Source organism: Megalobrama amblycephala, linkage group LG14, assembly GCF_018812025.1.
Source record: "Megalobrama amblycephala isolate DHTTF-2021 linkage group LG14, ASM1881202v1, whole genome shotgun sequence".
NCBI lineage: Eukaryota > Metazoa > Chordata > Actinopteri > Cypriniformes > Xenocyprididae > Megalobrama > Megalobrama amblycephala.
In genome coordinates, this window is record NC_063057.1 from 18,566,215 (window position 1) to 18,589,151 (window position 22,937).

The 22,937-nt window shown below is 38.4% G+C and overlaps 1 protein-coding gene across 4 annotated transcripts in view; it reads left to right on the top strand.

Annotated features, from left to right (window-relative positions):
- Positions 1 to 21,553, top strand: part of syt1a (synaptotagmin Ia) — a 212,027-nt gene extending 190,474 nt beyond the window's left edge. For 3 of the 4 annotated variants that reach the window (XM_048154652.1, XM_048154653.1, XM_048154650.1), the window contains 6 exons: positions 1,891 to 2,016; positions 5,690 to 5,857; positions 6,715 to 6,882; positions 9,208 to 9,325; positions 16,072 to 16,205; positions 17,560 to 21,553. In XM_048154652.1, the coding sequence (XP_048010609.1) occupies positions 1,891 to 2,016; positions 5,690 to 5,857; positions 6,715 to 6,882; positions 9,208 to 9,325; positions 16,072 to 16,205; positions 17,560 to 17,769 (924 nt within the window). In that variant the 3' untranslated portion in view covers positions 17,770 to 21,553. The remainder of the gene's footprint in view (positions 1 to 1,890; positions 2,017 to 5,689; positions 5,858 to 6,714; positions 6,883 to 9,207; positions 9,326 to 16,071; positions 16,206 to 17,559) is intronic. The other variant, XM_048154651.1, reaches the window with a different exon arrangement.
- The last annotated feature ends 1,384 nt before the right edge of the window (positions 21,554 to 22,937 follow it).

Here is a 22,937-nt window from a genome sequence, read left to right on the forward strand (position 1 = left end):
ATAATATGTCAAGAAAGATGTTTTTTCAAAGAAATTTTCAGCATTGGTGTTTTTTTGTTTTTTTTAACACTTTATTTAAGGGTCTTTTAACTAGTTGTTTATTAGCATGCATACTACTAGAATATTGACTCTTTATTAGTACTTAAGCACATATTATTGCCTCATTCATATTCTACATTCTTAATCCTACCCAATACCTAAACTTAACAACTTCCTTACTAACTATTAATAAGCAGTAAATTAGGAGTTTATTGAAAGAAAAGTTGTAGTTAATGGTTTATATGTGTTCCCTATACTAAAGTGTTACCTTTTTGGCTTACTAGCCTTTTATCCCCATCCGCTTTCATTATAAGGAAAAAAACAGCTTGCACGTTCTGCTAAACATCTCCTTATGGGTTCTGCTGTAGAAAGAAAGTCATACAGGTTTGGAGCAACAACATGAGGGTGAATAAATGATTTCTGGGTGAACTATGCCTTTAAATTTACCACTTAACAAGCTCCTCAAAAAGCTTGTTGAATTGAAGTTCACAAGTGCTTGCGAGACTAGTCTGGTCCTCAGAAGGAGATAAGAGAGTCAAGAAATCAATTTTGTTCAGCCTTTTGCTTTCACACTTGTAACCCAACAACTAATAAGACAGGCCCTGTACACATTATGATCCCTCCCACCAACACCTTCTGCTGGCATGATGCTTACAGCTTCCATGAGTGTGGTGGTTATCACCAATAACTAAGGGTCATGACAATGCCACTGTGTGTTGAAGATCACGTCACAGAGAATGAGGGTCACTATACGAGCACTCTTCTTGAGAACGTGAATGCCCTGCATGCTTTACCGATGAGCAAGACTGCCCTTTCAAAAGGCAGCTATTTCACAGTGAATGAACTGAGAGTTGAGTTTGCCTCGACAATCGCATGCTTTTCAGCGACAACAAACCTCCCTCGACATCCCCTTAACACATCGTCTTAGACTCAGGCTAGCTTGGGAGCTACTGCCACACCATCCACAACATTTCCCCACTGATTTGTTGATGCCAGAGATTGTTCTGCCTGAAATAACATAAAGGACAATGTATTGTACAATGTATTTCTTAAGAACATCTGTCTGCTCATCATTCCTAGGGTTGGGCGGTATGACAGAGTAATTTTGTATCCGTATTCATATAACACAATATATATAAATTTTTTTTTTGTGCCTTTTTTCTTTTCTTATAATGTTTTACAAATTACATGACCATCAGTGTATGGTTTTCATACAATAATTGTATTTATTTATTTATTTTTGGTGGATGCGTAATGCATTAATTGTTCAGAAGATTTCAATTAGTTAGAACATTAAATATATAGACGATTTTTTTAATAACAAATGAATTATTTGTCTGGCATGTATGCAGAAACAGCTTTTTATAATCTATCAAGTGAACAACTGTGCCATAATATAATAAAATATAATATAATAAAATACACAAACTCAGTGTTATTAATCAATGTACATCAAAATGCATGATTGGATCATTTAAAGCCATTTGTAAAATAGCGATATACAGTACCATATGCGTAGCCGATATATTATCATACCCCCCAGCCCTAGTCTTGCCCCTCCCACCAATCTAAATTGCTTGCACTCATTCAGTTCATCTTCTTGCAACTCTTTTCACGACTTTCCACGATAGCAGACCATAGGAGAGAAAGGAGTTCACAGCCTTAGCCTAGTGCATCACTAAGCATGTCATGGTCTTAATTGCTGTGGTGTTTTAGTGCTTGCTCCCCCCCTAATAGAGGTGCGGTTGAAGAGCAGGCTGGTCCAGGGCTGGCCCGGCGCTCTGGCGAGGGCAATCGGGCAGCGCCAGCGTTGGGCCGACAGGACTGACTGTTAGTGGGTGTCTCCTTCAGGCCTTGAAGGATGAGGATGATGCAGAAACAGGGCTGACGGATACAGAGAAAGAGGTGGAGCCTAAGGAGGAAGAGAAACTTGGCAAATTACAGTACTCCATGGATTACAATTTCACAGAGAATACGGTAAGGGGCCGTCTCCGAATCACTGTCACTGTGTGTGGTGTTTAGTGAGGTCTTCTTCGTAAGTAGAGCATGTTTGTCCGTCAAAATGTAAACAGCTCCATTCAAATAATGCCCATTCCTCTAAGGTTATTCAGTGTGTCACTCTTACATAATTGAATGCTCACTATAAGCTCAGTGTGTTTAAAAAACACATACTGAAAACACAAAGATAGAGTGAACTTTGACAATATGAATCACTTTTCAGAGTCATTTTTATTGCTGTGCTCTATTATTAAGCGCTATCTCTGAAAGCCAGAGGAATTCAGACTTAGCACTTAAGAAATAATGCCTATCATCCTGTAAACTCACCAAATGCTCTGAATGTCAAGGGCACATCACAGCAGTTTGATTTGTGTTTGAATCGGCTTTCTTCCACACTGACTGAATGAGGGTGCTGGCTTGTCTTCAACTCTGAGGTTAAGCCGAAATTCGCTGGCCGCCTCTTAGAAGCTGTTGAGCTTGAAAGCTAAGTGACTTCCAGAATGAATGTGCTTCCTTTTGTCAGATCCTGGGTGACAGATAATTGAAGCTGTGCATATAGTCTCACACCGAGGCTGAGCAGAAAAAAGCAACAAACCTGAAAGAGCCAGATTATCCACCATCACATACGCACAAATTACAGCTTTTATAAGCACTGCCACCACAGGAGCCTTTTCTTTGTATGGTGTCAATGTATGCGTAGTGATGAAATGACAAAATGACTGCAAATGACTGGTAATGCATTCATTTTATGGCATAACATAGTTTTAAGAACATAAATGAGATGTTAAAGATAATGCATTTGTTCTATTCTTTTGGCATATAACAAAAATATTACAAATAGCTGGTAAAGTTACTTCTTATACCTCCTATGTATACTGAAGTCTTCATAGGAGGTATAAGAATATGAGGATAAAATGTAGTGTGAACACAAAGTAGCCAATTCAATAAACAAATGCCCCAATTTTGTGTGCGGTATTTCAAAACACGTCTGTGGAAGGTAAAACATTGCAGACAGCAATGAAGCCATCATCTGGCACAAATCATTCTTAGTGAATTCCCCCAGTGTTTTTCCCCCCTTAATATTCAGCTTTAAACAGACCAAAAAGCAAGAGATGCAGAGAAATCAACATCAGCCTGACCCAGATTCAACCCATAGACCCACACACTCCAACAGACAGACGCACTAGCATGTATCTTCACCCTCCGTGCCGGCAGGAAATCTGTGTGCTTCTTTCCTGTCTGACTTTAAATCAAGCCGAGTATCGCTTCAGGGAGACGCGGAGGTCTGGGAGATTTTTCTGCAACTCTTGCCCTTTCCAAAGGGGAAAGGTTCCAGGGAGCTCAGCTAAACTCTGGGTTTGTTTAAAGGTAATCTGGACTTTTCCAACACTGTTGAGCACAGCCAGAGGGTAAAAATAGAAAAGTACAAAACATGGCAGTCACAAAGCCACACAACACAATATCTCAGAATTCAGGGCGGCTCCTTGGGGAGACGGAGAGACAGGGTGCAGATAAGGGCGATGTTATTAATGAGGATAGAAAAAGGGTTGTGGATTGAACTGCGAATCCATACACGTTCACTGAGGTGAATCATTGCGATCACAGCCTGTTTTCTAATGCATCCCAGGTATTTTAAGGACAGAAACCCCTCACTGTTTATGCCAAATAACAAACACCTTTAAAAAACTGTTTTCTCTGAAAACCATTGCAGCAGTAATTTAAGATGACAGTTCAAAGCCTTCAGATGAGAGATTGTGAGCACTGCACCAACTATGGTGAAGTCATACAGCTGAAACTTCTTCCAGCATGCCCTGCATCAGTTTGATTCTTCAAACTGTGTGAAGTTTTCATAGCCTGCAGAGCGATTGAAGGTTATTATGGCCAAAGTCTCATCAGGACTAAATATTTCTTCACCCCCGAGCTATGTCCAAAACACCCAGAGACAGATCCACCCTGACTCATACTGCTACTATTCACCACAGCTATTCAATCTAACTCACAGCTAGGAGCTACTTACAAAAGACTTCCTTTTAGACTTAGAGATGGTGTATGATTGCGTATCGCAAACTTCCAGTGAGACTGACAGCGATGCCACTGAAAGATGCATTGTGAAATGGGGCCACATTAGCAAAATTTTGTGGGCGCAAATTATACATTGTCTGTTGTCATCCACCTCTCGGCTAGCAACAGCGCTTGTATTGATTTTTTTTTTACGTGTTGCATCTATACATCATATCGTTAGCCATTTGATCGATGTATTAATCCATATCAATCTATTGTTACACCTCTATGCTCTACCAGTTAAGCTACAGGATCTCCTCATTGCAATATTATCAAGTATCTTGAGAGAAGTGTTAAAATTGGCTTATGTTGAGGTGCTCTCAACGGTGAACTTGACCTTTACAGATAATTGGATATTACAGGTTATTTCTTATCTCGATGTTGAGTTTGCCAATGCTAACCTGTCAGAATCTGACTCGGGGGTCAAAATCTAGCTGATATCTAAGCAATATTCTCCTCTCAGGAAGTAGGAAATGTTAAATCATGTTGCATCAACATTTATTGAAATTCTAATTCTCCAATCCTCACAATGTTAATTGTTATATTTCAGCATGACCAAAAATTGAGAACTGTCGGTTAATGAAGGAGATAAAAAGGGCTCTTATTTTGTCAATGATTTTCGCCAATGCTCTATGGAGTGATTATGGGAGCAATGGGCATTATTTGTGGAGCATTTTCTACCTTGCAACCATTTGTTTCAAAATACAGATATTTCTTTTGCTGTTTGTGTTGGTGTTCGAACTGTTTATGGGGGCATTTCTTCCTTGAAGTCAGAACGTGTCCTTTTTTTTCATCCAAGATGACAATATGAAGCAATAAAACTGTCCAGACCTGAAACCCACCACCATTTAATAACAAAAATTAAACATTACTACAGCCTGACAGGATATTAAAATCTATATAGCTCCTTTGTCAAAAGAACAATCACAGGGTTCTCTGATGGCCACCATCTAAACCAGAAACACTGGCAACGCTCGTCTCTGGCTACAGTCCTTTCTGTGGCAGCACAACCGGAGTTTGACAGCTGGTCAGAGTGAGAGAGAAGGTGAGAGGAGGGAGAGAGAGAGATCTCTATGCCCGAGTGCCTGTGTAGACACAGAGACAGGGCGTTTTATGGGAAGCTGATGGGAACTTGATTGACTGACTCTAGGACCCATGAGGCTATGCAGGGGATATGGTGACTGGCAGGTCAATCAGGACCTCAGCCCAGCCAGCCGGCCAATCAATTATCAAAGCTGATGGGGAGATGGGATCAGGAGCGCAACGCTTGACATGGTCTGACCCCATTGCCTCCTTAATGCTGGGACTGTTTAAATAGTAATGCAGCCCTGGCCTGAAGGACGCACCTCAGCATCATAACTGTATCTGACCTCTCGGTGGTGTTTCATATAAATAAGCAGATATTCTCAAAGTTCACAAGTGAGAAAGGCAACAATTGCCTTCATATGAATCTGGTCATTACAACATTGCAATAAACACCGGTACATAACAGAGGCATCTACAGAATGGTGGTGGGATGATGGTTCGGGCCACTCTCCTCTTCAAAGTCTTACTTGTGTTCTCTTTAACTTTGCCTTTTGAACCTTCATAGCTCATAGTGGGGATCATCCAAGCAGCAGAATTGCCTGCCATGGATATGGGTGGTACTTCTGACCCCTACGTGAAGGTCTACCTTCTTCCAGACAAGAAGAAGAAATTTGAGACCAAGGTCCACCGGAAGACGCTGAATCCCGTTTTCAACGAGCAATTCACCTTTAAGGTAGGTCACAAACACCTAACCTAATCAATGCTCACTTGAATGCTCACATAACATGCGATTTGTCATTGGATCTATGTGTTCATATTCTACTCATATAGTAGATCAAGTTATTTCTGACTACTTTATCTGGTCTATTAACAAGACACGAGGAATTGAAGTAATTACATGCAAACATGCAGATGGACTCCTGCAGGTGTCTGTCATCCAGAAAGTAGCATAATTTCTATTTTGAATGTTTAGTGGAGCTTTCCGATTCGTTCTTAAGAGACATCATGCGGCTAGAAAATCATTTTTGTGTAATTACCGCAGTCAGACCTCTAAACTTCTAATAAATTGCCAAGTGAAGTGTTGAATTCTTAAAAGAATTGCAATATAACTGAGCCAGCCAAGGGGGGTAGAGGACTGTTTGCCTGTTTGTTTCTCGCTTAGCCTAGCGCAATTTCAACTATGACACGGTACCTTGAGAATGAGAAATGAACCACACACCAACATCGGGAGACATGTAATCACAAGTGCCTTCATTATTGAAATGAAGACACTGGAGAGCTGGTGTGTGTGATAGCGTCAAGGACAAAATAGCAACCCTTGGGTCTTATCTCTTTCCCGGCCAATCAAGCAGTTTGTCGCCATGTTGGAACAAGTCCTTCGGGATAATGAGTTTTGTCTGAAAAACAGCTCAATTGGAGGCAATCAAGAATCAAATCTCTCTCTCTCTCTCTCTCTGTCTTGCACACCTGCAATTGTCCTATAGTTTCATCCCAACGTCTTGGTGGTAGATAAATCCTGTAACTGGAATTGAGAGTGATTAGACTAGTAGGTATGCATGCAATTATTTTCACCTCTTATATATCCCACAGGTTCCCTACGTTGAGCTTGGAGGGAAAACTCTAGTGATGACAGTATATGACTTTGACCGCTTCTCCAAACACGACGCCATTGGAGACGTGAAGGTGCCCATGAATAAGGTCGACTTTAGCCATGTGACTGAGGAGTGGAGGGACCTCCAGAGTGCCGAGAAAGAAGAGGTAACACACATGGGTGGTAATAACCTGTTCCCTGGTAATGTTATTAAATGTTATGTTTTAAGTGAATATTCCATTTTATTGCCTGACCTTCTTAAGCGTGGAAAGTTTGCCAATTCAGTTGTTCAAGAGTAGTGATTCTTCTTCTCAGTGACTTTTGAATCTTTTTAATCCATTCACACACAAAAAATAGCATCATATCCATTGATTTGTTCAAAAATCTGCAAACCCAACAGTAAGTGAGATATTTTGAATTTTCTCTGCAAAATTTTTGCAGTTTTTGCCGTTTCTAGATATTGTACTGTAACGAACTCCTCCTAGAGCTTTAATCAGATAAACATCATATTTGGTCAATCTAATCTAAAGGTCTTTGTGACGTTAAATTGCGAAGATCTTGAGGCAGGCATACAATGAGAGTCCTGGCCTAAAGACATCTATATGCCAATATTCAGTTAGTCATAGCGCCACCTGCTGACAACAGGAAATGGCATGCTTTGCCCTATAATTCACTATATGCATGCTAGAAACACGTTGAATCTTGCAGCACTTGGCTAAGTAATGTTTGCAAATGACACCACGAAACAGGAAGTTGTAACTCAGACAAACAATGTCCGATCTGCTCCAAACTTCACATGTTTGATAATAGTCCAAGCCTAAAGACATCTACATGGCAATATTCAGTAATAGTCAAAGCACCACCTGTTGGCAGCAGGAAGTGTGGCACGTTAAAATGATTTTGCCATATTTTTCCCGTATTTACTCAATTACATGCATGTCACCCACTATTCACTGTTTTCCTAAGGCCACCCGGTAGTGGTGGCCCTGGGTGCGAGGGCCCTTTCATCGCTGCTTGCAGCTTTAATTTTTTTTTGTTTTTTTCTAGAAATGTGATGCCCCCATGTGGAGACCCACTTTGTGTTTTATAAGCCTTCACAGATTTTAAATGTAGTCATATAAATGTAATATATTATTTATTGAAAATTTAATAAGATAAAAAATGCACCTTTACAAGATTTGGTAAAAACACTTAAATGCTGTACACAAGCCTGTCATAATCCAAGTGTTTTTCTTTAACAAATGCACCAAATAAGTTTGAAATGTTCCCAAATGTTGTACACAACAAGAGTAAATATCATTTAGCAGGAGCTGCATGGAAATTCACTCACTGTAAAGGTGCAAGACTTGAGGGCTATCCATCTTCAATGGAAATGTCAGTTAATCAGCTGGGCCGTGCCGTTGTTTTATTAATAAAAAAGTGTGACTTTGCAAGCAGTGGTTAGGGAGATTCAATTTTCATGGTAAATGTCATGGAATATAGCATTTAAGCCATGGTTTCTATGGAAACCTTGTTTTTGTGTCACGGTTCCTTGGTGTAAAGGTTAATTATGACGCTGTCAAAAGCCTGCTGAGGGCAGAGAGTTGAAGGCTATCTACATACGTTGAAGGTTGCTCTTTGAGTTTGTGCTGTTGTAGCACTCCATGTCCAATGAGCTAGCGAAGCACTTCAAGCAACGCTTGAGAAAGCTGGAGCGTATTGACTTTTACCAAAGGATCTCTAGAGTGGTGTCCTGAGGGTGGCACTTTAAGTGTCAGTAAAAAAAAATGAAATGAAATTTGACTGCAAAATGCCATAGCTTCTTGCAATTCCATTCAGTTCAGTCCTCTTTGCTCCGACACAATTCCTTATTTCCTTTAAAAGTTATCCTGTGTAAATAATTGGGTAATTTCATGTTTCAGTCAAACACAGCAGTCGATTCAACATATTTACCTTGTAGGATTCATTTAATTAAGCCACGAAATGCTATTTTTCTGTTCTGATGACCTTTTAATTGACAGAAAATTGATTGTGTGGAAAATGGCATCAGCCAGTTGAAAGTAAAGTGATGTAACCTTTTCCCCCCTTCCTGTTGTTTTCTATATGTCACATATGTTTGCGCCCATGTTTATGAGAATGGCTCCTGAAAAATTAATGGAAAGTGTGTACATGGAAATGTATTTTCAATGTGTTTACCCATGCAACTACATTTGTGGAAAATGAAACAGACTGAAAGACTTCAAACGCTGTGCTCCTCAATTCAATTTCTCTTATCAATCATGTTGAGTGGGAGAAAGTCTAAAAGTGTTTGTGTATAGAGAAATATTTTACTTCTCTTGTGCGCTAGCTAAATTGTTTTAGTTGGAAATGTTTCGTTCTTGGCTTTGCTTCTCAAGTACTATTTTTGTTAGAGAATTCAATCAGTGAATAAATTTGACCAGGTTTTCAGGTTCAGTTTTTCTATTTACCTTGACAATAATGTCCCTGATTGAAGTTTTTTCTACCACTCGCAGCAAGAGAAGCTGGGTGACATCTGTTTCTCTCTGCGGTATGTGCCCACTGCTGGCAAACTGACCGTGGTCGTTCTGGAGGCCAAGAACCTGAAGAAGATGGATGTCGGTGGCCTGTCAGGTGAGTCCAGTTACTGAGTCACACTGCCTCAAAGGTTGTGCCATTATGTGACAGTTTAGGATTGTCTCTCTTGTTGCCATGATAATTCATACTCTGTGGAATCAAAATGGCTCCTGTTTGTAAAACCTGATGTATGAAATAATAGTCAGAAAAAATTTATTTAACCTTTAGACATGATCTTAAAATAATGGTTGAGTATCATATACATCAGGCTTTTATGGCTCATATAGTATTATATAGGAGAATATGGAGTTCATACTTGAGAAGAAAAAAAACTTTTTCAAACTGAGCAAAAAAAAAATGCAATTTGGTGCACTTGCTGATATTTGTATTGCCATAAAGTATGATTCTGATAGCTTGTAATGTAAATCAATGACATTTTTTAACATTCTAGCAGATTACTTACACAAAATGCCTATATATATATTAGTTGCCACTCTATCTCCCGGTTTCACAGACAAGGCTTAAGCTAGTCCCAGATTAAAATGCATATTTGAGCTTTTTTAACTTAAAGCAACTTGCACTGACATATCATTGTTTTGTCTCAAGATTCACACCAGTAATGTTTTTTTTCTAATAAAAGCTACTTTAATGTCCTAATTGACCTAAGGCCTAATCCTGGCTTAATCTAAGATTTGTCTGTGAAACCAGGCCTATATCTCAAACTAATAGTAAGATGATACTTAAAGGCTTAGTTTAATGATAAGTTCTATAGTTTAAATTGTGGGGTGCAAAACATATAGTACAATGATGATGAAAAAAAATAAATGTTCCTCAAAAGCCTGTATCACATTTGATACTCACATTTTAACATGGTTTATCTAAAAATGATGTTTGGATCATCAAGTAAACCTTCAGTACAGTAAGTGTTTATCTTGAAATATTACTAACAACAATATTAAAGTTATTCTTGCGCTTACTTTATGAAAATCAGTGAAGATTCATAGTAAAAAAGAAACGTATTCTACGACCTGAAGGAGGACGCTTTTAGAATGATACTTAAAGCCCTTTTAAGTATCAAATATGATACAGTGGAGTGGGCTTTACATGGTAAAGTCATGGAGCTGATTATATAGTGCACAAGACATAAAATGTTTGTTTTCTTAATAGTTCTTCAAAATATAATAGCCTACCTTTCTTGGACCTTATGTAACTAACACCATGCAGGTGGAGAAAAATATTATTAAAATTATAGCCTAACATGTTTGCATCTAATCAGATTCCCGCTTTACATCATCTCCAGCTGAATACTCTAAGAAAGTCGTGCTATGGAAGTTAAATGCATCATGAATGCTCCTTTCATGTTTTCCTTAACACAGTTTCATTTTCTCATAGCTGTCTGTATGTAAATGCAAAATCACATTTAGTATATCTTTCACTTTTAAAATCATGTAATGCATATGCAGTCATTCACAGCTACAAATCCCAAAGGCGTCGAAATGTGGCTTGAAATGATCCGACACTTCTCAAACCTGCGGCTGTACGGAGAGCTGCGCTTTATCAGCTGAAGTAATATTCGGCTCTGGTGAATACATGAATACATTTTCACTGAGTAAATTTACAGCTCGGCATTCGGAAATCAGCCCTCATCTGTGCTGTAACCACTTATGAAAAACGGCCCCGGCCTCGTCCATCCATCCTTCGTAACCCTCTCGCCGGTTCTGTGGACGGACACCTCATCCATCCTGTCCTGCTGTCAGAGAGGCCGACAGGCCATCAGTAGCAGACCCACCTGCTGGGAGCCAAGAGGCCTGACGTTTACTTCTCATCACTCTTAGAGAAGAGAACAGCTATTAGCAGCAGAGATGAGAACAAACTTTCTCGCTCTCCCCGGTCCATTAGCAATCCAGATTAAAGCCGGCTATAAACTGCCAGTCATGTTTCATAAGGTACTCCACCGCTCTGATGAAATTAACACTGTTAACAGTTCTATTTAGGGGTTTGTGTTTGGAGGACTATAGTTTTCACAGTGTGATCACTACACCCCCCAAACCTCCTATCACGTTACATCGTTGGGCTTGTTGAATTGGCCTTTTGCCAGATCGATCAAATCCTGTGTGAAAATTGTGCAGTTAAGGGTGCTTTCACTGTCAATTACTGGGATTTTGCCAGACTCTGGCGGTTTGTATTTGAAATAAACCTTTGTGACAAAGCGCTCAGTGTTCCCACTGATTTTACTAGAAAAACATTTCTGTCCCTGCATTCTCTCTCTGTTTTTCTTCTCGTTCCAAGTTCGTGAAAATGGCTCAGATTTAATTGCTGTTATGGGGGGAGTCGTTCTCCCGAAGGAATCACTTGAGAGCATGTCCAAAGAGCCGTCACATGATTAGAAACAATAGGCCCGCATGGATCATGCCAATAATTAGTGACTGTTTCCATTGTGATTCAGCTACAGGGAGGACGACTCATCAGAACACTATAATTTATCCTTTTCTCCTTTCAAACCCTGTTTACTCTCCCTAATCACACAAGATGTGGTTGTTGCAGCTAAAATAAATGTAATTTGAATTAATTCACAAGAGCACTGCTTACCAATCTCTGCATTGTGCTTTTAGGTCTATATTTGTGGTTTAGATTATTAATTGTATTTGCATATGTACAAATGTACATTTATTTTTAATGCATTTGGCAAACAGTTGCATTGCATTTAGGTTATGCAGTTTATCGGTTCATGACTTTGGTGTTGCTGAGCTCCAGGTACAATTTTGAAGTCTTAGAAAGCCTACAGATAACACGTTAACCCCACTTAAAAATTTAGGAATGTCATTAAATTAGAATAAGATAGCAAAATATCAATATTCATTTATTCTTTTTGATTTTATATATATATTTTTTGTTTAGTAATTTTAGTATTTCAGCTTAAACATTTTATTTATTTTATATCAGACAAGGTAACATTTCTAATTTTCATTTGCTTTTGTTTTGTTTTTTTTAAGTTTTACATCTAATATGTACATTTTATTTTAGCTTTATTTCATTTTTTTTTTAAATTATTTTAATACATAACACTGCTAATACAATGATACGTATACATATTAAGTGAGGCTTCCAAATACTTTTTCATAGACTACTAAGTCATGTTTATGTATTTGAGCATAATAGTGGTAGAAATCAGCACCAAATTGGCTATTAATAGCATTTCTATAGTTGTGGGTGAATGCAGTACATGCAGTCCACCACTAGAAGACACCTATGAGTCTGTAGACCATACGTGAACGCATGGCTATATGCCGGAGCCAATGAAAACATACCACATCAGAAACAAGGGCCAGTTTTATTTTCACTTGGATTTTCAGTATCCCTTTTAGATGAGCTTCTCAAGTGACTATATGAACCATAAACAAAAGTCATTACAAGCACTGTGCCAACTCCTTGAACCACAAACTTCTGGCTTGGCTTCTGTGTGAGTGTAGACTATACCACAGATTTCCCAAACAACCTCAAACCTCAGGCACTCTGTTGCCAAGCAACCGGGCCAAAGCACCACCGTTAATAGTGTTATAGGTCCGGAGAAGTGCTGTTTAAGTTCAACATCATAAATAGACGTGCTATGTATTTTCACCTTTTTAAAAGTGGATGGAGCAAAGCAGCCAGAGCTCTTCAGATTGTGCAGTGTTAGTGTAAGTACAACAGGAGGTGCTGTGCTGCTCTATTATGAGAAATCTATCATTGCATCTCACATAATCTGAATTAAATGCATCAACGTTCATTCCATATGTGATAGGATGGTCAGACTGTTAAGCTCTATGGATGAATCAGGAAAATATGAAAACAAATACTTTTTCATTGTATCTGAAAGTCCCTTTTTATGGGTAACACTATAGAAAAGTGTTATTTTCTCTTGAAACCCTTACATATAAAATAATATAGTGCAAATACTGTTTTTGTGACTGCAACTTGTGTTACTAATTAATTGATATGAAGCATAATAGGTATTATTTTAACACTATACTTTTTTCTGTAACTATTTATTAATTAAATTAACGCATTAAATCAACAGCCCTATTATTAACACAAGTTGCAGTCACAAAAACAGTATTTGCATTGTGTAAGGGTTTCAAGGCAAAATCTAAAACTTCACAATAAGGTTTCATTAGTTAACATTAGTTAATGTATTAACTAACATGAACTGTGTTAGCAGGAAAATTACATGAAGGAGATGGAGAGAAAGTATTTCACTGTTAAAACATCTATATTTATACTGAAATATGTGTAATTCATAAGTAGCTTAAAATGTATTTAGATTAACATGTCATCTTTTACATCTTTTTCATTCCTTACACACACATTCACCTAATGAGATGTAAGATCTACACTTTCAAAAACTGCATGCCGCAGATTTTGTGCTGCCCTGCTCCTAATATGGTATGGGTAGGGAGTTCAGCAGCCCAACTCCCCCCCCCCCCCCCCCCCCCCCCCCCCCCCCCCCCCCCCCTCTCTCCCTGGAATGTGCTACTCAATTTTTTTTATTATTATTATTTTTTTTTTCACAGAGATAAAGAGTATTTAGATTAGTTTAAAAATGGGATAGGAAATGCCAGAGATTTTTTTTTTAATTCCTCTTGGAGCAGATCAGAGTGACAGAAAGAGAATGTCAAAGAGAGGAGGAGTGAAATGAAATTACATGTTCGACAAAAGATAATTCTGAAACAGTTAAATCTGTCAGGTTCAACTGTTTCTCTCCTTAATAACTGCTGCTATATCCTTTTTTATTGTAAGGCTCAGGAAGGCATATATGATAATCACCCATCTTAACAGTCACAGTATCACATAAAAACACACATTTGCTCCCCTTTTCAACAAAGGAAGGTGTATAGGCGTAAAATCAGATATTTTGTTGACATTTCATCCTTGTTTTGTGAGGTTTCAATCAAAAAGCGATTCTAAGAAAGGTGAGTACGAATCAGTAGTGGCTGAGGTAAACAGATGAAGAGAGATGCATGATGGGAACAGAATATAGATGCTGGAAATGATAGCTGGATAGTATTTTGAGGCACAGGCAGAGATTGATGTGCCTGAATGGCAGTAATGTAACAGGAACGATACTGGAGGGCACACACCTGCTATGTGTAAATAAAAGCTTGGACTATCCTAACACGTATACCACTAGAGATCTGCTCTGTAGTGGAGCTTCAGTAGAGGCTGCAGATGTTGTGCGCCTGTGTGCAACTAAACAAAGAAAAGTTTGGTAAATGTAGTGATTTTAGTTTTATTTATTTACTATATGGAAAGGGACCATGTACAATATTTAACATAAATGTTTCTATTTAATGCATTGAATCCAGATTTTGCCTATGGCTAATTTTCATCCACAGAATCTTGGCAGGTCACCATTAACAAACCTCCTCACAATAATACAATAGCACAGAAAAAATCATGCCTGATACATACAATACATCTTACACAAACAGAGAAAGAGAGAGAGAGAAATGTGTATATTAAGAAAGCAGTTACATACAGTAAGAACAACTATCAGTGCTTACAAAGTTGAATAGTTTTATAGTTTGATTTTAAAAAGACCATTAGATGGACACCTCTTAATATCATCTGGAAGAGTATTAGCTGACAGTCCAAAAGCAGAATGATAAATAGGTTCAAAATTTGATATTTGGACATATGTAAGAATAAATAGAAATATAGCTGTGAGCAGCAATTATCTGGGTTCAAGCGCTTTAAGGCCTTTAAACACATGCGTAAAAAAGCTATTATGTTGTATTTAGCAAGCCTGTAATCACCTAGATCATAGATGGAAAAGACCATTTACAGCCAAAATGGGCAATTTACTAAGGAAATGTTTTAAAGCTTTTTAACAGTTATCAAGATTGAACCAAAAAAATTTGAAATAATCTCCAATATTTAACAAACGATTCGATTGACGGCGGTGGTCCTAGAGGCAAAGTTGCTCAGAATGAGTAGTTCCACCATAAGGTATGAATGTTGTGGGCGTGTGGGACAAATTGCGTAATATACATTACTTTACACGTGAAAAACACACAGGCCTCTTGGGCGTGAATCAAACAGGCCCAGTGAATTTCGTTCTGATCGGCCTCCATTAACCATGTCTGATAGCCACTCGAACTTCATTGGCCGACGACAGCTGTGTTTTTTGAGATACGTGAATGTTCTCGTAGACAATCATGGCATCTTGGACAAATGCACTGTGGAAAAAGACACCATTTTCAAGTCAATCGGACTGACTGTTGTGTAGCTGTATATGTTTTCGTGGGTTTTTTTTTACATTTTATAGCACCACCAAGTGGCCAGTCGCCACATCCTTATTCACATGACCACAGACTGAGCACATACATAGGTGTACAGAGTTTGGTGAAATTATCTCATTCCGTTTAAGAGGGATAGCCATTTTAGTAAAAGTAGCCATGCCCACGTTTTGGCATCCTGTTGCATGTGTGACAATAATTAATTTCAATAATTATTGACTATCAGACTTCAGAGAATCTTTCTGCACCGGTATGGTTGCGATCAGGTGAAAAACCTAAGACTAGTTTGCAAAAGTAGGTGTTTGAATAATCCAAAATACCAGATAATTTCACCTGGTGACGATCGAATTCGAGACCATCAGTCAAGTAAAGACACCTTTATTCATATAGCTCTTTTTACAATACAGATCGTTTCATAGCAGTTTTACAGTGATAACAGGAAAAGGGGGAGCATTTCTAGTATGCTCTAGTACGTCATAAAAACTGAAGTGGTTTCTCATGCTATGTCCTATTCCTGTGTGTTATCAGATCCCTACGTCAAGATCCACCTGATGCAGAACGGCAAGCGGCTGAAGAAAAAGAAGACGACAATCAAAAAGAACACCCTCAACCCTTATTACAATGAGTCTTTCAGTTTCGAAGTGCCATTCGAACAAATCCAGGTAATGAAATTAGTCTTTGTTACTTGTACTGAAACCGAGCTCTCATATGGCAACAGCAAATAGGACACAAATTCCCATTTTTATTGTCGTCGTGGACTAGTTTTGTGAAACGTGTCAAAAATTTATAGAGAGTAATTGATTAGCTACAGCCAAAAAGAAACTTGTGAAATGCAGTAAGGTTCGGCATGAGGCTTTTAAAAAAGTTTTGTTGCTAATTAGTTGGAGAATAAAATGGGTACGATGCTTGCTAGTGCAATAAGAGTAAAATTGCTTCAAATTGATTTAGCATTTCATGGTTCAAAGGATACATTTTATGCTTTGAGTGAGCTGCTTTGAATTCAAAGTGTGTCTGGGGTCTGTTAACCAGAGAGGCCTTCCTCCCTCTCCATTCACACCAAGCAGCAAACGTTTCTAAATGCCGCTATCCCGAACTAACAGTTCCTCGCTCATTGTACATCCCTCAATATTTCATTATATGGCAAATTAGCTCTGGCTCCGAGAACAATGGCTCCAGGCGTGTTCTCACCGGTCAGTGAAATCTAAGCGGAGAGGTGGATCGAAGGATAATCAGGGCTCCGAAGACGCTAATATATATTGTCTGCTCGCATTTTGTGCGTGGGCGAACCAGGCTCCAAGCAAGCTAAGAGCGAACCATTGACCCCGAACTCAGACCGTTCAGTTGTGCTCACGGACAATTTACCGAGTTGTCCGGACCTCTTTGGTAGCACCCGCTGGCCTTTCTTTGGTATCTGCGGCCATGCTTTTCAAAGACTGACTCTGCTGCAGAGTAACAGGCCCTTGAATAGACCATCACACTGAGATAATTGAGGTGGAATTTGATGGCCTGAACTATTGCGCCACTATGTGTATTTTCAGTCATTGTTAAAAAATGTTACTGAAAACCAGCACCACTTAACATTTTCTGAAAGAAATTAATACTTTTATTCTGCAGGGATGCATTAATTTGATACAAAGTGAGAGTAAAACTTTTATAGAATGTTACAAAAGATTTCTATTACAAATACATGTTGTTCTTTTGAATTGTCTATTCATCAAAGAGTCCTGAAATGAAAAAACGTTTTACGGTTTTCACAAAAATATTAAGCAGCACAACCATTTCCAACATCACAGGCATTGCCACCCTTTCTTTTGAAATGAGCCTTATATTACAATGCCATTTTGATGAAAGTCCGAATTTTATCTATAAAGATTTTTGTGTACATTTTCTTTTGATCAGAAGTAATACTTTATCAAGTGATGGGAGGAACTCTGTATAACCAGTCATATGTTCAAACAAAGTAAAAGTCACAGACTTGCGTTACGTCTATAATTGTGTCTCTAATTTCTATTACAGAAAGTTCAAGTTGTTATAACTGTTCTGGACTATGACAAGATTGGCAAGAACGATGCCATCGGCAAAGTGTTTGTGGGCTTGAACAGCACAGGCACCGAGCTCCGTCACTGGTCAGATATGCTGGCCAACCCGAGGAGACCCATCGCGCAGTGGCACGTGCTGAAGCCGGAAGAGGAAATTGATGCCCAGCTGGCAGCTCAGAAAAAATAGAGCGGCCCAAGCCCAAACCCCACCCCCTTCCCCTCAAACCCACCCGTGTAGTGCTCTTTACCCAGTGCGTGTAGATACCTCAGTGATATAAGGATCCATGCACCCTCACTCCTAATTTCGCGTCTAAGAAAACCGCCTTCTCGGACCACCCCCTTGAGATGTTGTGTTGTTACGTCAGTTTCGACCCCCTTTCTTCCTTCCTTCCTTCCGTCGATAAACTTTTCTCTATCCTTTATTGTTTCACCTCCATCCACGACCTTAAAGTCCCCGACCAAATGCCCCCTTCTTTTAAGCAATATGATCTGTATAGATAGCGCATGACTGGAGGAATTTATTATACCACAGGTGTATATATCAGTATGCAGACGAAATGATTTCTAGTTTATGTGTTTGTATGTTGTTACCCGTTTCCTAATCTGTGTATATCTTGATGTTTTTAATAAGATGTTCTATTTTAAATTATGTAAATGCAGACATAGAAGAGCCAATATTATATATAATGGGATTTAAGAATTTTACCTTATCGCATTCCACTAAAATATACGATATATCTCTATATAAATATTTACGAGCTAAAGAATTCCAACCTGCAAGATGCTAGTGGAGGTACACTCACTTCGTAAAGGACGGTTTGCGCTTCATGTTTACTTGAAAAAAAGAAGAAAAAAAAAGCATACAGATGTACACGTTAAACACACACAGAACACGAAGGCCATTAACTAATATGGTTTCATGGTATAAATATAATATGCTGCTGGCAATTATACAAGCACATGATTTCGTAAGAACTTTTTGTACTGATTTATCAAACTGAGGACCTGTACGCTTTGCTTAACCACTATAACGGAAGGGATTCTTCTTACTTGACGAAAACCAATCAGCCTTTTATTTTGATTTCTAATACGGTGATGCTGTTAGCTTTTAGTAGAACGGGTCCCCTGTTTGCTTCTTTCTTGTTTTCGGTCCTTAGATTCCCGAATCTGATTTGGCGCCTTCACGAAAACCGGAAATTGACAACTTATGGGACAGTCTCAAGCTGTAGCCATTGTTTCCTTGAAGCTTGATTTTGTGAATCGCTTCCTTTCTTGTCGTTGGACTCGTTTCGTTGACGAATTTGTGGTTCAGCCTCCAAACAAATGAAACCTGGAGTTTCGACTCTAGCTTTAAGACAACTGTTTTTTAGATTAAGTCAACGTCTGAATATTTTTGGTAACTGCATGATTTTTTTTACGATCTTTGCTAAAGGCCGGGTAACGGGGGGATTTATTTACACCGGGGCGTCTGTTTCAAGAGACTCCCTTGCCTTCAATCAAAAGGTAATCAAACGTCGAGGGACGGCAACTTTCAAAGCTGTCGGTCCCGACGAGTCGGTGAGGAGGAGGAGAGGCGAGCTTTTAAACACTGCCATTGTTTTCGGGGAGGTACGCGACTCCTCCCTACACGCACACTCCACTCGGATAGCGGTCGTAGCTTCGGTTCATCGGGGAACAATGTATTTTGGCCGCAACGGTGCCCTAAACAGCAGTTTTTGCTTTCTGTTGCCTTCTCACAGTGACAATAGAGTTAGCCATGCTTAACTGCCAATCCCTTCCCCTGTGGCTACTGTTTTGCACTGTACCGTCTCAGAGCAGACAATTGCTTGCCGGGAAACCGCGACGACGTTTTAAAATTAAAAGCGCACGAAAGCGGACCGGCCGCAGGCCGGTTTGGACGCCACGAGCATTAGCGAATCTTTAACAATAACCGTAAAAGTTAATGGTCTGTACAGGTGATAACATTACGTTCTAATGTCCTTTACTACGGGTCTAACAAGGGGGCGAGTAGACGTTTAGTCCATTAAAACCATGAGTTATCTTGGAGGAACCTCTTGCGTACACTAGATGCTAGCTTCAGGAGGAGTTTCTAAGTGTTTTCAATGTTATTGTGTAGGTGATAGCACTGTTACTTAAAAATCAAAAAGGAGGAAAAAAAGCTGTTCGTCATTCCATAGGAGTCTCTAGGGACTGAGTTGTGTATCACTGTGACTGCGGTGTGTGCTTAGCGTTGTAGTTTTCAGTAGGTAGCGGCCATCTTGTACTATAGTGACGTTGTGCTACCATCCCCCTATCACACGACGAGAGTACGAAAGAGAGCGAGAAATCGTCAGTTTATAATAACTGTTGCGGAGCGCAAGCGGGTCAGTTCACACAGCATTTTGTTGAGCACTGTGCAATACTTGTACGTTCATCCCCTTAGTCTTTAAAGGGACGGCATCGCTCGATAGGGGTTAAAAAAGACAAAAAAAGGCAACCCTATACAGTGAGGCGACGCATCCATCGACCGTAGTCTGGTTAGGTCACAGCACACGTGTGTAGTTTGGAGCTCAACATCTGTAAACTTGTTAAGGATTCCTCCGTTTTTCCCGTTGAGTTTTCCTGCACACAGATTTAACCATCCAAACATTTGGGTAAACGTATATAGGATGTACCCCAAATATGAGATTATCTATCTATCAATCTATCAATCTATCTATCTATATATATATATAAATAAATATATATATAGGCTATATATAAAACCCTTCCCTTTCAGAATAGGTGTATATATTTTTATATTTGTCCTGATATCATTTCCTCATTATTGAGATCACCTGGATATAAGAGAATTGTATCAATCTTGTTATGGAAACTATATGTTGTACTATTAATATGATTGGCTGTACCATTTTGTTATCGCTGTTATGATTACACTCATGACTATTACCTGGTTATCGTTCCTTTAGTGCCCTATTGAAGACCATTTTATATTTATTATGGAACTCAGAATGTACAGTATGGACTGTGTGTTTTGTTTCTACTTTTTATCGTGGGACCAAGTATAGTTGGCACTTTCATTTCAATGTTGCAATAAATATTGATTCATGTGTTTTATCCATAGCTGAATATGATTTCTTACCCTGTCGGAGAGGTGGAAACTAGAGAAGAACTCCAAATACGTGTAATTGCAACTATAAGTAGGTCTATAATTATTCCTCGACTACTCCTATGTTAACTGATGTAATCTCATTATCTACGATATCTTAATACAAGAGGCTTGTTTATAAAACAAGGATAAAATGCAGTTTTTAGAGTCACAAATTGAATACAATACTACACTCGCTTTGTATGGCAAAAGAGTGTTATCGCACTATCGGGCGTCTGCACGTTAGGTGTAGAACCGGACGTACAGTAGAAGACAGCATTGCTCGTTGCACCTCAGAGGTTTGTAAAGTAGTCTGAAAAGCCATTTCTAGTCCTGCAAAGCAACGCTATCTTTTACTGAAGCTTACCAAAGCACGCAAACAGCTCCGACAACCGCACCCACCAACTTGAAAAAGAAAAAAAAACAAAGCCCTATCGCTCAGCGTACGACATACAGTACAGTACATGCGTACAACCCTCCGATACTCTACTACAACGAAAAGCCACCTTTCAAGAAAAAGCTGTGTAAAGAATTAGAATCTGATGCTGTAGGGAGATCCTAGTTGCCTTTGTGTATATCAACTGCCTGCTTGAGTATTTTTGTGTGTGGAAATTTTCTCTGTAATCTCGTAGAACTGTTCGGGGTGTTTTTTCCTGCCATACTGCTCGCCCCAGCGGCGAGCCGACAGTTATATTGCTGTGTATGCCTTCATTTTTGATGAGGTGTTTTACAATTTTGTTTCACTTTGTGTAGTGATTCACTCTGTGGAGTTTCTGACTGTTGTTATATAACTTCATATACACAAATGTTCAATAAAAATGTTTTATTTCCTGTTGATACAGAACCTTCTCGGGAGCTCTTTTTTTTTGTAAATGACCTTCCTTGTACTTTTGAATATTCAAATTGCAACTGATGAAATGAATATCCATTGTTTCCACCAAAATAGTATCATTTTGTTGTTCTTAGTACAAAAAAAAAATGTGGTAACTAACTAGAAAAAACATAAATTTATTGAAGCAAAATAACAATGATTCATGCATCTAGTTCCAAAAAGAGCCTATGCATGTGTTATAATGAAGGATAAGGGTTCCCAGTCATGGAAATGATTGAATTTGTTCAAACCTTGTTCAATTTTTAGCCCTAAAATATTGAATTGCTTTAACCCTCTGGTCCTCTACGCGTCACACTTGGCTTCTTCACGGTCAAAAGTAACCGAAGCCTTGAAATGTAACTTTTTTTTGTTTTTCAGGAAAACCAATGTAACATATTTGTTCAATAATATTTTTTGATTATTACTTAAAATCTGAGGATATTTTATGATATTATTCATATATATATATATATTTTTTTCTAATATATTTTTAAATTATTTTTCAATTAAAGCAGTATTCCATGTTGAAATGGAGACAATGCATTTAAAATCCAATAATTCTTTGAAGGTAGATTAGTATAATTCCTATATAGTTCTATATAAAGTAGCTTATAAATTCTCTAGTGTTTTTTTAGACATGCCTATTTTCATTTAGTTATGGATTTAGATTTATACTTGGACATTCTCAAAGACTGCTTTTTGTCAAGGTTTAGAATTGTTGTTGTTTTTTTTGTTTGTTTTTTAATGTTGATTTGAAGTGTCAGTTTTTGCATTAATTTTACTAGTCAAACCTGAAGACATTTTGTTACCCATAACATCAAAATTGAATAAAAATGTAACAAAAATGAACAGGTAAGTTTTATCACAGCTTAATAAATCTGGGTCTGATCTGATTTCAACGTCTTATTTGAGTTTTGGCTCAATTTTACACTATTGTTACAGCCACACCGGTTCATTTGCGTGTGTATATATTGTGTTGTATGTGTGTCTGTTGGGTTACACTTTCTTTTACAGTGCCGTAGTTACATTGTAATTACTCAAATAAGTAATAAGTATTATTAATTAACTACATGTACTTACTATAGAGTTACAGTTAGGGTTAGGTTTAGTTACTTGTAATTATGCACAATTTACTGTTGTTATTATTATAATAAGTACATGTAAAAATGTGTAACTACGGCAGTCTGTTTTGTACTCTCAATGTTTTAGAGTGTAACCTCTTCCTTGCTGTTTTTTTTTTTTTTTTTACTGCTTTGTGGCTGAATTATTGATTTTATTTCACACATTTGCATTAACTTGCTCTGTGTTAGTCATGCTAGTTCATATATATGTGTGTGGGGGAGAGGGGTGGATGTGT